Raw genomic sequence first — 14591 nt, 5'->3', positions numbered from 1 at the left:
CCATCTCATTCTCAGATGAAGAAATTGAGGCCATGACCTTGTCAAGGTCTCCTGTTCTTTTCCCAGTCACAGACATTTACTTGTACCCTGTATCTAAATTTTGATAGATGCACAGTGGGGTTTCCGCATGCACTGAACCCGAGGACGCAGAACCTGCAGATTCCGGGCTGGGGGCTGACTGTACCGTGCCATTTTATATAAGCGACTTGAGCATCCGTGGATTTTGCTACCCACGGAGGTCCTGGAACCAATCCCTTGCAGATAGGGAGGGACAACTGTGTACTAGAGCTGGGAAGAGGCGATGCAAATAGTCCGGGATTAGTAGGGATGGATGGAGAGAAACTTACAGAACTACGCTTTCTGCCATTAGTAGGGGGCTGCAGTTTCTAAGGCCCCTGGTTTGCAGAGCCCCTGGGATCTAGCCAGGAAGTGGAACGTCTGGCTGAATTTGAAGGTGGTGGTGGAGGTGAAGAAATGTCCGAGGGTCATCATTGCAGCTTGAAGCATGAGTTTGGCCGTTCTGCAGAAAGCTGGGTCGGGCACCGCGTGACTGGCCTGTTCCTGCCCGGGGTAGGGCTGAGAAGCACCGCCAGCACGCACCCCCCAGAGCCACTCCCCAGTGGAAGCTGCGCTGAGATGGCAGATCCATCCGTGGTTATAACTCAGAATATTACCTACGTGTGGATGGGGCTTCTCTGTATAATTTGTAGTTTGCTTTTCCTGCTTTAAAATTTTAGCAGAAGGTACAGGTCCATTTTAAATGATGATTCCGAACTTAGATGAACATCAGGATCACTTGTGAAGCTTTCAGACAAACAGACACCAGGGCCCAAAGAGAATGATTCAGGTCCTGGAAATCCAAAAGACAAAAAAAAAAAAACAAAAAAAGAAAAAGTCCCCCAGGCAGTTTTGTTTCTCAGCCACCATGGTTTCCAGCCTAAACAAGTGCTTCTCAAACTCTAATACGCATGAAGCATCTCCTGGAGACCTGGTTAAAATACAGATCCTGGGTCAGCAGGTGTGGGCTGGGGCCTGAGATTCTGCATTTCTAACAAGTTCTAACAAGCCAACGCTGCTGGTCCAGGGACCACACTTTGAGAAGCAAGATTCTAAGTCCTTTTCAAAGATGTTTGTGTTCCTTCAACAAGACTTCGCGGGGCACCACCCACGTGCCTAGCCCGTGCCACGCGCTCTGGAGGACTCAGTGCGACGCACCGGTGCGGCGGCCCCGGGGTTCTGCGAGCAGGTGCTGGAGGCTGGGTCAGGCGGGGTTGTGTGTTGAGGATATGGAGCCGTGGCATCATAAATGCCGTTGTTCTCAAGATTCTTAAAAAGCTAAGTCGTTCCGCCTTGGCAGCCGGCCATCAGAGATGCCAGGTGATAGATTAAAACTTGACACCTAATTGGACCGGAGGGGAACTGAAAATAATCAGCACTTGATGTTTGTGGCGCGCCTTGAATTTCCGTAGCACTCCCAGCGCTTCGCCAGCCCCTTGCCAGGAGAAGGGAGGGTGGAGGGGGAGCTTTAATAACAGGCTCTGGGTTCAGAAGCCTTATTATTAAGTGAATGGTGGCCAGCTGTTCCCAGCGCCCCTTCCCCCGTCAACCTGAAGAGCCGTACCCAAGGAAAGGGCTGTGACATTGCCTCGGGTTACGCACGGCAAAGACTGACTCCTAGGCTGTGTCGGGCGGGAACAGCGGCTGGGAAGGCGTGGCGTTCCCTGCAAAGGACGTTCTCATCGTCCCAGCCCGGCCACCGCCTGGCCGTGAAACGTGGACCAGTCACTCCATGAAGGGGTGGACCCGAGGGTCTGGAAGGTTCCTCCTGGCCCCCGCGTTCTGTAGGGCCTGGCGCTTGACGCTCTGGGGGGCCGGGGTGGAGCAGGTGTGTGTGTGGATGAGAGAACCCTGCCAGCCCAGAGGGAACCAAACGCCTTGGGCACAAGAGAAGGGGCGACTGCTCTGCTTTATGAGGTGTCCTGCCCCACACGCCCTCCTCTCCCACCTCAGCACCTTTACCTGGCCCGCAGGTCTCCTGCAGAAAAGACCCAAGCGGGGCCCAGACACACTCTGTGCTGATTCTCCCGCCATTTAGCTTTCCTGTGCACTTCCAGGAAATCAAAGCACTTAGACCTTCCTACCAACTCCGCATCCCCCACCCTCCTGACCACCAGATCTCTGCTGCGTGGTACTGGTTTAACCCGTCCAATCTAGAGGAGAAGCTGGTCAGGCTCTAAGGGCCCCGTGTGTAGACCGTGAGGCAGCCTGGACATCTGAAGACTTTGGGGCCTGTATCAAGTAGAGAAGATAGGATATGGTACAAGCCCGATGGGCTGGTATTTCTCCCGAATCCAGATTTTTGGTCCGCGATGTCTGCAGTCCTGGCATGTTAACTTCTCGTTCGGATCTTTCTGTCATCCCGAGAGCACTGTCCTGTTAGGCCTATGCATCAAGGAAGTGGCATCTGACCCAAGCCATCAACCAGCAAGACCAGTGCCTCTGAGCCAGAGAAAAACCATGGAGATGAATCTCACATAGCCTCTCGTTTTATAGTTCTGCAGCTTTCCTCTCCCTTCCTGGACGGCAGACTGGCTCTCCCTCTGTGATCTTTGTCACCGGTGACAACGTACAGCACACGGCAAAAAATAGCAGTTTGATTTTTTTTTTCCCCACGTTCCAAGTTGAGCTCCAAGTGCTGGCAGTTGAGAACGAACTACGCAAATAAATCTTGTTTTGACTCATCGTCCAGGGGGGCGGATAAATATGGAAACCCCCAAGATATAATTTTGCAGTCATTTTCTTCTGAGCATAAATGCATGCTTTAACGTGCTGAGAAATGAAATAGCAGCATTCGCCTGGCTAAGTGCTTTTTCTTGCCTCCCAGCAAATAGGTGTTAACACACACACACACACACACACACACACACACACGCACACACCCACCGAATGCAACAGCTGCACGTCCTGAGCTGAAAGCCAACACTTGCTCTGAGTTGACAGCTCCTGTAAGTGAAAGTCAGAGATGGGGAATCTTCTGAATTTCAGCAAGTCTGTCTTCCAGGAAGTTCAAGTTCAGAGAAAGGTAACTGAAGTGGTGGAAGGTGGAGAGGCTTGCTTGCGTGTCAGACCAGCTCTGGAGCCCACCTCACAGCTCAGGGAAGAGAGAGGGGTCCGGGTGGGTCCCACAGAGAGTCGTGGCAGAGCCAGACAGAGCCTGGGCCTCCTGCACAGAGACTGTGCCCAGCCCGGGCGCAGCCCTCCGACCAGTCCCTCCGACCTGGTGTGCCCATGGGACTTCAGCAACATCTATAAACATGTCTACAGACATTGGGCGGCCTTAGACTTAGTCACCAAAGGAGGTGCCCTTTGGACCTTTAAAAGTAAGTGCGGCTTCATCTGGTGGATAATTACGAGCCTCTTCGTCCAAGCAGTGGACAGGCCAACACCCTCGTTAAGCAGGTGAATGATGTAAAGTGTAGGCAAAAAGCTCAAGTCTCGAGGTTCAAGTCAGAGAGGACCATGAAACCCCCAGCCCAGCCCCAGTGCCTCCTGGGTCGAAGGGTGACCTGGGGCCGGGGTGAGGGTGCCCGGCTGCCTGCAATGGGTAGCACACGCCCTGGCCTTATGTGTGTTCTCACTTATTTTTGCCACGTCTTTGGAGATAGGCCTAATTCTCCCACATCGGCACAGGCCAGGGCCCTGGGAGGGGAAACGAGGGGTCCAGAGAGTTTGTATAAGAGGGAAACACTGCAAAGAGCAGAAAACCAGCGCTCCAGCTGGGGCCTGGGCTTTTTTTTTCTTGCTCCTTCTAAGCTCTTTTATTTTTCTTTTTTTAGCCAGGAATCACTTTAGGAAGGAAGGCTGCCTCTCCTTGTCCAAGAGGCAGCCTTGCTGCTCACGGAGCAGGGCCTGGCTGCTGGGCTGACGCTTCCCACCTCATCCTATTGGGTCGTTCAGGACCTGGCATCCCCTTTGCAAGGGAGGAACAAGCCATCGCCCATAACGAGTAATACCAGCTTCCAGGCTAGAATCCCACCCTGGGATTTCAAGCCTGATGCTCTTATTTTCAGAGCATTTCCACGTCAAGAAATCGCACCAGCCTTACTCATCCCTCACACATCAACCTACAAATATCTCGCGCGCGCACACTCCAAATAGCACGTCTTTTGGCCCATGTCCCTGCTTCTCCCTCTTTCCTTCCTTTTCTGTGAAAAGCTCTTCGCACCAGTTTCTGCGGCACAGCACAGGTGGGGAACAGGGCATTCCCGGTACCTGCAGGCCGGCGAAGGGGGAGCCTCACGGCCCACGCACGTGGCCGTCAGTGGGTTTCTTACTTGCAGGTAACTGGGATATGGCGAAGTCTACCCGACGCATCCACCACCATGTGTACAGGTCAATGTACTTCTGAGGGGTCAGAGGGCACTGTCAGATCTTGGGCCTCTGAGTCATCGTCATGAATGTTCTTTACCGTCTCACCACGAATGTGTGGAAATACTGCCTTCTGGTTAATGAGACACTAAATAGCAGAGAGGTCATTGGAAATAAGAATTCAGAGCCAAGGCTTAGGGAAAGGTGGCCCCGTATACTAAAGGGTGGGTCCTCATAACGCTAACTTTGTAGGATGTTCTTTTGGATTCTCTGAGCTTTAATGCTCTCATTTAATACATGAGAGTTTTTTTTCACTGCTGAACTACAGTAAAAGTGAACGTGTAGATTGAGGAACCACGGAGGCTTCCTTTCGAATGTGATGCTATTTAAACCCAAAACAGGTGACCTGCCAGATACACCATGGACATTTATTTGACGGGGTCTAGGGTAAAGCAGCCGGACTGTTGGCGAAACTAGCCACCGGCAGGCTTCTGGAGTCCCACGGCCTTCTCTACTTAGTGAAACAGAGCTGCAGTGAATAACTATTTATTACCAAATTATGATTAAAAGCCCCTAATTAAATATCTCACAAAGCAAAAATAACAACCTGCGTAAATGTGAACATTATCCTATTGACTCACTCCGTAGCTGTGTGTCCTGGGCCCTTGGGGTGCAAAGACTCTGGGGTGTAGGGACCTTGGGATTCAGGGACCCTAGGGTGCAAAGACCCTAGGGTTCGGGGACCCTGGGTGCAGGGACCCTGGGGTGCAGGCACCTGGCTGATACGACACAGGACACAGCCCCTGGAGGAGTAAGTAGGGTTGAGCCCTGGAATAAACCTGTCCTTCTAGCCCATGAAGTACAACTGCTGTGGCCCCTGTTCTTCCGGATCAGGGCTCCTTCAGAGCCAGCGCACCCAGGACAGGGGTCCCATGGGGTGACCTCCAGGGAGGCACATGACAGTCATGTGTCACGCGCTGTGGACCCAAGACCGTGACTCGGATGTGGACCCAGTCCTCGGGGAGCTGCGGGCCCAGTTCAAGGCCGCCGGAGGTACACTGCTGACCGTGGAGCCCCTGGGCCTCCTCAAAAGCCCAATGAGCAACTCCTTGTTCATTCTGGTCACTTGCGAACGCCCTCGGGGGCTCCGTACGGACACCTGTTGTATCAGCGCCAGCTGTGCCCTCATCCTGCTCCCAAAACCAGGTCATGGGGAGCGGGGTAAAGGGGGGGGGTCCCTGCACTGAGAGGGCTGGGAGGCCCCCAGAGGCGGCCTTGAGCACCTTTCAGAAGCCCGGCAAACCGGGGCTCTGGGAGATGGTGGTCCCCTCTGTGCTTTGGGGTGACTCTGTTATCAGCAGCCTTTGTGGCAGCAGGGGGTTCGCAAGCTAGTTTGTGCCTTTGCAGCCAGCGTTTCTACCGGCCCTTCCCGGTTCTCCGTAAGGATGCTCCTCTCAGCTGGGGGGTTATCTGTTCCGCAGGAAGCTGTGGGAGACCGCATTCCCGTCCTTCTGCTGGGCAACAAAGTTGACAACGAGAAAGAGCGGGAAGTGCCACGGGGCCTGGGAGAGCAGCTGGCCAAGGTGAGGGGCGAGCCCCCCCGTTTCCCGGACAGGGAGGGACCCCGAGGGGAGTCGGGCATGGACCCAAGAGCCGGGGTGGGAACCTTCTCTGGGAGCCCCCCGTGAAGTCAACAAGCGGGCTGGATGGTGTCCCGGCATCGTGGGTCCAGCTGCTGCACGAGGAACTTTCCGCAGAGAACTTGACTCAGGTGTGGGGAATTTCCCAGATTCTCTTCCTTGGAACTCAGAACTATGAATCCTCAGATAGTAGGAGGTGACTTATTTCAGTCCCCCAGCTGATCCTTGAATCCCATCATCTGTGTTTCCCTACTTGGTTGCCTTCAGGGATGAAACACTCACTACCTGTCGGGCAGCGTGCTCTTCCGTGGGCAGCTCTGTTAGAGCATCCATCCTTCCTACCAAGACTGAGCGTCCAAGCTGCAAACTCCAGATAAATTCAGGGCAGGCACTGCAAAGCCGACCATTAAAATAAGCATCAGCCCTCTTGCCCAAGCAGGGGACCGTCCCGGCGTGATGGAAATCAGGCAGCAACACAAGCCATGCTCACTCCTTGGCTTCTTCTACTGCCTCAGGGTGTTTTTTGGGGAACTGTGTGTCTGGGGAGATAGGGCTTCCCAGCCCCAGGATTCCATAATTCTCAGTGTGCTTGCTCCAGAGGGACTCAGGACCTCAGAGGCTAGGAAGGCAGGCACAGGTGGTGAAACTCAAGGGAAAAAGGAGGAGGAAAGTCCAGACCGTGGACTGCATGTCCGCAGGCTGCATCCACAATTCTCAGTCCAAGGAGCTCTGAGCACAAAGGTTTTTGCATTGCGTTTGGCAGAAAAAACCTGACCAGAACCGATGTGAGGCCGTTTATGGGTTTTGTTTACCTCACTTTGAATAAATATTCAAATATTTCACTGAAGAATTATTAATATATTTGACCATAGCGTGCTATCCCAGATCCACAGAGGCTATTATATAATACATATTATAGACAAGTATTCGCTTTCTAAAACTCAAAACTTCTGGATTCCAAAATACATCTGGATCCAAGGTTTTTGATTAAGGAACTGCAGACCTGTGTTTTTAGTTTATCATCCCATTTTCTTTTCTTTTCTTTCTTTCTTTCTTTCTTTTCCTTCTCTCTTTCTCTCTTCCTTTCGAGCGGAGAAAAACCCTGTGGCTCAGAGAGAAGTTAAGTGATTTATTCAAATTATCACCCGGCCCCAGGGAAGGGGTCAGGACTGAAGCTGGAAGGCGAGTCAGGTCTCCCAGTTCTAGGTCCTGTGTGCTGCCCGCATCCCCACAGAGCCTCTGTCCCTCCACAGATGCGAGGGGAGCCAGGGCCCAACCGAGGCGTGCAGGGACCAGACTGGGTGAAGGCAGAGGATGGAGCTGGGCCAGCGTTCAAGGGGCCTCCTGATCTGCAACCACTGGAGTGTCTGTGCTCCTGCTACCCGTCCCCCCAGGGCATCAGCCTCCAGGGCTCAAGCCAGATGCCATTAGCATTGTCATTAAGGAAGCAGGAAGCCTGTTAATGGGAGTGAAAAGTGAAATAAGATGGGCCTTGGCCCTGACACCCCCACCTCCACTCTCACGGTCCAGCTTCTGCCTAGCAAAGTGATGGACAATTGTCTGTGGCGCCAGTGCGGACGGCGTGGGCAGCCGGCGCATTAATGAACCGGTGTGTGAATTAACTGTGCCCGTGTCCTGGGGAAAGCGGGCTGCTGGGAGCCCCGCTGTGACCTGAACAGGCCCACCCGCCATTCGTAGCCTCCTGAGCCTCAGTTTCCCTGCCTGTAAAGTGGGACGGATGTTGACCGCCCTGGCCTCTGTGTCTCGGCCCGCGTCACAGGCTGCTGTGGAAAGAAAGGAGCCCGTACATCCCCGACAGCAATTCCAGAAAGTGTAAAACACGAGGGCGGCGGCGTAGGTCCTATTGTAGGTCCTATAGTTGTCACGGCTCCCCTGAGAGATAGTTCCAGAACCTGCATCAGTCAGGGACCACGGGGGACAGAAGTCAACCTGGTACCGAGTGGGGAGGGGACGCCACAAGGAAGCGAGGGTGTGGTAAGTGCAGAGGGGCATTCTCCCACGCCCCCCGTGGCTCCCTCCAGCCGCCCCCCTCCTCCCCCCCGTATTCTCCTTCATGCCCTCTGTCCTCTGATTCCAGGAGCACAATCTGATCTTCTACGAATGCAGTGCCTATTCCGGTCACAACACCCAAGAGTCCGTGCTCCATCTGGCCAGGTAAAGAGACCCCACTCAGCCGGACTCTCTGTCCATCTGAGCGGTCTGGGGGGAGCGGCTGGAGGCCTAGGCCTTTGTGTGGGTCCCCAGGGGTGAGGGACAGCCCTCCCAAACACAGTGACAGAAAGAAAGCCTCCTTTGCCTGTCACCCCGCCCGCCTGGCAACTGCAGTCTTCTTCTGAGCCTTAAAGGCTGCCTTTTTCCCAGGGATCCTCTTTTTAAATGCAAATGCTCCTGGGAAAGGTCAGATCAGAGGCCCCCTCAAGGCTGGCTAATGTTTTAGCAGGGATTAGTGGGCAGGCAGCTGGGTTATACCGTGGTCTCCTGGGGGAGAGGGACGGGGACCCAAGGAGAGGGGCTGCGATGGGGGACACAGAGGCACCCAAGAGGACAGCACTCAAAAAACCGGTCCCGTAAAAGCCTCTGCCTACACTGAGAGTAAGGAAACAGAACCACACAAGCCCCATTTCAATCCTTGGGCAGTTCACTCCTTCATCATCTAGGCATCCATCCACCCCTCCCTCCCTCCATCTGTCTATCCATCCAGCCGGCAGATACCGACTAGTGCTCATTTTGCCCTCCACCTTCATCTTGGGGCATCTAAAATATATTTTTATTTGAGTAACTAAGAGCCCAGGACAACTTCTTCGATGCACTGGAGAGGTGCTGGAGTGATGGAAGACCTAGGGAGTTACGCGGAAGATTCTAGGGTTTTCTCTGCCGCTGATTCCCGGGGCAAGTCACCCTGCCTTTCTGAGCTTTGCCTCCAGCATAGAACACCCATCGTCTTTTCCCTGCCCGCTCAAGGGTTGTTGTGAAAATCAGAAGACATGCTTCAGGTGGAAGCGCTTGGGAAGAGTATAAAGCAGGGATAAGATACTTAATGCTATGTTTAATCCTTCACCTCTTATAGTTAATCTGGAGCCGTGTTCATGCGGGAAGCCCCACCGTAAAGTTAATAACCAATAAATATCATTTTTGAGCCTCTGCTGTGTGCTGGGTACTGTAATAGGCTGCAGAGACTAAAGATACAGTCTCTGCCGTCAGCACCTCACCCTCTGCTGAGGGAGCCAGCACAGAAGCAGTGCATTACACCCAGTGATGGGGCTATAACGGAGGAAGGATCCGAGTGCTAGCAGAGCATCAGGAGAGACTTCCTGGAGGAGGTGTTCTGAAGCACGCACATTGACTGCACTCTGGCTTTACAAATTATAGTCGTGCACCTGTGCTCGCCGGGGGGGGACTTGGAGGACTCTCTCCGATGCTCTGGGGAGGCTGGGTCCCTCCTCATGACCCAGATGGCCTGTAACCTGAGCTGCCTAGCAGCTCCTCTGCTGCTGACGCTCTACCTTCCCCTCTCCCAGGATCCTCAAGGAACAAGAAGACACAGTGAGGGAGGACACCATTCAGATTGACCTCCCCGCCAAGAAGAAAGCCTGCTGCGGCTGAAACAGGCCCCCTAGGACTCCCACCCGGGCCTGAGGCCACAGGGCCCACCCTGCCTCCTGCACAGATGCCCTCACCAAGGCCCACCCAGACCTTTATCCTTGTCAGCGACGTCCCCCACCCCAAAGGAAGGAAAACACATCCCGTCAGGAAAGCTGCTCTTGGAGCATCTTGGGGTCTTTCTCCCCCTTCTCTGTCTAGACCCGGTTGCCTAGTCCTTTCTTTTTTCTCCCCCTGGCTTGGTTTCCTGGGGAAACAACAGATGGGCTTTTCCAGAAAAGCCACCACGTGCCTTTCCCACCTCCCTTCTCACCCCCTGCCCTTAGGAGCCTCGGCACTGAGGTTGCCATGGCAACTGAGCAAGGCAGGCTTGCTGCTTCCTGCAGGCCAGAGACACAGCACGGGGTGGGGCAGCTGGTCTGGCCTCGGAGCCTGCGCTCTGGATGACAGTGGGGTCCCCTTGGCATGTGCTTCGTGGACGCCGAGGTGCCCGCGGGTGTTGAGTAAAGCACACTGGGGCGCCTGCATCCTGTCCCACCCTCTCCCCCCAGTGGTCCCGCTGCTTCCCAAGTTTCTGGGCCCCTCCTCTCTCAGCAGCCACCGTGCCTCCAGAATTTGTCCCCTTGGGTTCTCTGGAGCCATGCCTTCCAAAAACCACAGCCTTTGCTCCCCGCCGCCCACCCAGACCCCTGACGCCAAGGCGGAATGTGGGCGATAAACGTGCCCCCGGGGTCAGGGAGTGTGGGCTTACTAGCTGCTTAACTTCGACTATAGGAGAGGAGAAGAAAACCAGGGCAACAGAACCATCTGCTGCGAAAGAGAGGGGCCATGTCTGAGGGTATAAATAAGTATATATAGCTATATGTAAGAGCCACTTTCCAAATGTTTCTCGAAATAGCTCTTCAGACTTCGTACGTGAGGGTTGTACGGGGTAGATTGGCAGGCAGGCGGGGAGGCCCAACACCACGTCCGCAGCTACTGGTTTCACTTTATGTTACTTTTTTCTAGAAGGCTCTATTTTTTTTTTTTTAAATGTGGCTGTGACGTTGACATTTTGCTGGGGTTTGAGCGTGAACAGAGGGTGGCTGTCGGCCTTGGCACCCCCGTGACGGCCCCGGCACAGGGCACTTGATGGAGGGGACTGATCTGGGCCCGTGTGGGGGCCCGTCCGCTAGGTGGTGAGGTCCCAACCGCTGGCAGCGCTCCAGACTCACTGGCTGGTGTCCAGGGGGTTGGCGAGGGCACTCTTGCCCTGGCTGGGAGTTTGGATGCGATGATCTTAAGTATCGCTGCCTACGCCCGTTCTAGGGCTAGACCCAGGCTCCCCGCAGGAAACTGGGTGAAGCGCCTTTGCGGAGGGGCAGCAGGAAGGAAGGGAGCAGAGAGTACCCACAGGCCTCCAAGAAGACGACTCAAGACTCCTGCACACAGCCAGCCCGACCGCGGGGCGGGGGGGAGAGCCGCCGGCCAGAGCTCCCAAGGGGGTTCCCGTGGCCTCTTTCCCAAGCCAGCCTCGGGGTCGGAGCCCATGGGCCACAGGCGAGCGCCAGCGGCCGCGTGCAGACTTTCTCTCTCGTCCAGCCTTTGTAGGCCCCTGGGAGCCCGCAGGGGTGGGGGACAAAAGCCAGCACCGGGCACCTCCCGGGCACGCCTGCTCCCTCCCGGGCCCCCGTCGCATCAGTAAAATAAGGGGAGGCTGTTTGATGCTTCAGGTTCCTCCTGCTCAGCGGGCTTGTGTTTGCTGTCTGACCTACGCTGGCCCCCAGCCCAGGTGCGAAGGGACCCACAGGAAGCGCCTTTCCCTAAGAGAGGGCACCACTGGTGGTCTCCCTGGTGGGATGGGTCCCCCAGAAGTGGCCCTCCAGTGTCTGTGTGTGTGCATGTGGAGGGCAGGTAGAAGAGAGGGGACAGCATGGAGGAAGTGGACAAGCTCCCCCGCTTCTGACAAAGAACAGAGATGTCAGCGGGACTCGTGGGGCCAGCGGGCTGTAGCTGGGGCTCCCCGAGCCCACGGGTGCCTTTATCCCCAGACGCTGGTCCCCGGCTTGGGTTTCAAGCAGGGTGGGATGACCCTCGCGCCTGGCCTCTTCCAGCGTGTTGGGTAGATCCCACGAACCCTCAAAGATCCAGGTAGAAAGAGGGGCAGGAAGGGTCGTTAGGCCTCTGCTGCCTCCTTCTCCGACCCCACCTGAAAACAAAATGGCAGACGGAGACCTCAGAGAGACTCTCAGAAGTTCTGTGTCCCTGGTCTCAGCTGCCCCTTCCCTCCCTATTCCTTTGAAGCAACCCCAGCGGCCGCCAGCCCGGCCCAGAGCCTAGCACAGCGTGTCAGAAAAGCCTCCTCGCTCCGCCCCCTTTGCTGCCGGGCCCTGAGCAAGTCACTTAAGCAGGTTTCCCGTCTGTCTGTAGCCGGGAGGTTTCCATGTCTACCTCACAGGGATGTTTGGGCATCACGGGAGGCGGTGCATGTGCAGTGCCCAGAACACATAGGTGCTGACAAGCAGGGGCTCTGACCATGGTCAAGGTCGAGTTTCTGCCCAGACCCCTTGCCTTGCCTCAGTTTCAGATTTAGCAGCAGCTAACACTAAGCGTCCTCCCGTAACTGGGAACTGGCACGGACACCACCTCGTTCGTGTGCCTGCGTGTCCAGCCCATCCCCCCGGCTTCTGAGCTGGCGTCCGGCGCGGCCCCTTGGCCCCGCCCGTCTTTGCCCTGCGGGTTTCCTGGTTTTCCGGTCGGGCCCACGTCCCGCCACTCTCCCTCCCTGCCGTGGTTCCCCTAGACTCAGCCCCTTCCCGGTGCTCGTCGGCATCCCTGGCCCCATGCTCGCTCCCCGATTCTGATTCCCTGGGCTTCTCCCAGGTCTGCTGCTGCCTTCACCCCGAGTGGCCACCACAGGCTCCATCACCAGACCAACAGCCCTGTCGCTTTGCTCCTTGTCCCGCACTTATGTCCCCTCACAGCCCCTCTGGGGTCTTTTCTGTTCCTCTGTGATACCCTGACTCTCTCCCACCTCTCGCCGCCCTGTACTCTTTCCCCAGCGTTCATACCTCCACCCAATCTTGGAGTCGCCTCCCCCAGGCCCACAGGCGGCATCTGCATCCTCCATCATAAATGGCTCAACCCTTTGTCTCTGTCACGAGCGGTCACTGCTCCAAAGGGTCTTAAACCAATTTCAGCTAAGGTGTTAATGCCAGTGTTCAGGGCCATATTTATACTTTAACAAAGAACTCTAAAGGAGACAAAACTTTAGCTCAAAGGAATAAGTCCTCAGTGCTAGACTGTTAAGCACCATAATGAGTCATGGGGGTCAAATATTTAGGACAGAGCTGCTTCTCCTGTACTCTTTAAAGATCTCAGTTTGCTTCGTGTACTTTGAGGCTCTATTTCTAAGTTCTTATATATTTTTAAAAAATTTTTATTGGAGTATAGTTGATTTAAAATGTTCTGTTAGTTTCTGTTTTACAGCAAAGTGAATCAGTTATACATACACATAGATCCACTCTTTTTTAGGTTATTTTCCCATATAGGTCTTTACAGAGTATTGACTAGAGTTCCCTGTGCTATCCAGTAGGTCCTTAGTAGTTATCTATTTTATATATAGTAGTGTGTATATGTCCATCCCAGTCTCCTGATTTATCCCTCCCTTGGTAACCATAAGTTTGTTTTCTACATCTGTGACCTCTATTTCTGTTTTGTAAGTAAGTTCATCTGTACTCTTTTTTGCAGAATCCACATATAAGCGATATTATATGATATTTGTCTTTCTCTGTCTGACTTACTTCACTCACTTGTATGTTTATAATTGTTATCTCTTCTTGATGAATTGACCCTTTATCATCATAAAGTGTGCTTCTTTGTCTTCAGTCACAATTTTTGTCTTAAAGTCTATTTTCTCCAGCTCTTTTGGTTGATACATCTTCCGCATGATATATCTTCTCTACCCTTTTACCTTCTACCTATTTGTGCCTTTGAATCTAAAGTGGTTCTCGGGCCCGTGAACCATGGCAGCTGAGGCTGTGCGTCCGGAGCCTGTGCTCCGCAACGGGAGAGGCCACAACGGTGAGGCCCGCGTACCGCAAAAAATAAAATAAAATAAAAAATAAAGTGGTTCTCTTGTAGGCAGCATGTAGTTGGATCATGTTTTTAAATCTTTTCTTCCAGTCTCTGCTTTTTAATTGGAAAGTTTAATCTGTTTATATTTAATGTGATGGGTAAAGTATGATTTGTGTTAGCCATTTTGCTATTTCTTTTCTGTATTTCATATGTCCTTTTTGTTCCTCTATTCCTCCACTACTGCCTTCTTTTGTTGTTTGTATTAGTTATTTTCTACGGTACAACTGTAATTCTCTTGTAATTTTATTTACTATGTATAATTTATTTGTTTTCTTGGTGGTTGCCCTTGGGGTCACCATTAATTTCTCAATTTACAACAGTTTGGATTAATAATGACTTAATTCCAATAGTATAAAAAATTTGTTCCTGTATAGTTTCCATTCCCCCCCTTTATTATAAATTACATCTTTATACATTTTATGCCCATCAATATAGATTTGTATTTATTGTTTTTTGCAGTTGTCTTTTAAGTCAGCAGAAAGGAGTTACAAACAAAAAATACATTTATATCATCTTCATTTATTTATGTAATTTTACCAGTGCTCTTTATTTTTTTCACATTGATTGAAGTTGCTATTTAGTGTCCCTTTATTTCAGTAGTATTTCTTGTAGGGCAGGTCTGCTAGAGACAAACTCCCTCAATTTTGTTTATCTGGAAATGTCTTAATTTATCCTTTAGTTTTTGAAAGATAGTTTTACCAGATATAGAACTTTTGACTGACAGGGTTTCTTCCCCGCCCCACCCACCCCCACCCCACCCCACCCCCATCAGTACTTTGACTTTACCATCCCACTGTTTCTGGCCTCCATGGTTTCTAATGAGAAATCATCTGTTCATCTTATTGA

The 14591-nt window shown here is 53.0% G+C and overlaps 1 protein-coding gene across 1 annotated transcript in view; it reads left to right on the top strand.

Moving 5' to 3' along the window:
* The window catches only part of CRACR2A (calcium release activated channel regulator 2A), a 104089-nt gene extending 93341 nt beyond the window's left edge, over positions 1–10748 (top strand). Inside the window, exons 16-18 of the mRNA XM_059080694.2 lie at positions 5850–5951; positions 8107–8183; positions 9548–10748. Of these exons, the coding sequence (XP_058936677.1) occupies positions 5850–5951; positions 8107–8183; positions 9548–9632 (264 nt within the window). The 3' untranslated portion in view covers positions 9633–10748. The remainder of the gene's footprint in view (positions 1–5849; positions 5952–8106; positions 8184–9547) is intronic.
* Positions 10749–14591: the final 3843 nt, after the last annotated feature.

This window comes from Kogia breviceps, chromosome 12, assembly GCF_026419965.1.
Source record: "Kogia breviceps isolate mKogBre1 chromosome 12, mKogBre1 haplotype 1, whole genome shotgun sequence".
Classification (NCBI taxonomy): Eukaryota; Metazoa; Chordata; class Mammalia; order Artiodactyla; family Physeteridae; genus Kogia; species Kogia breviceps.
Note: the sequence above shows the minus strand (reverse complement) of the source record. Positions and strands in the feature narration are given on the sequence as shown.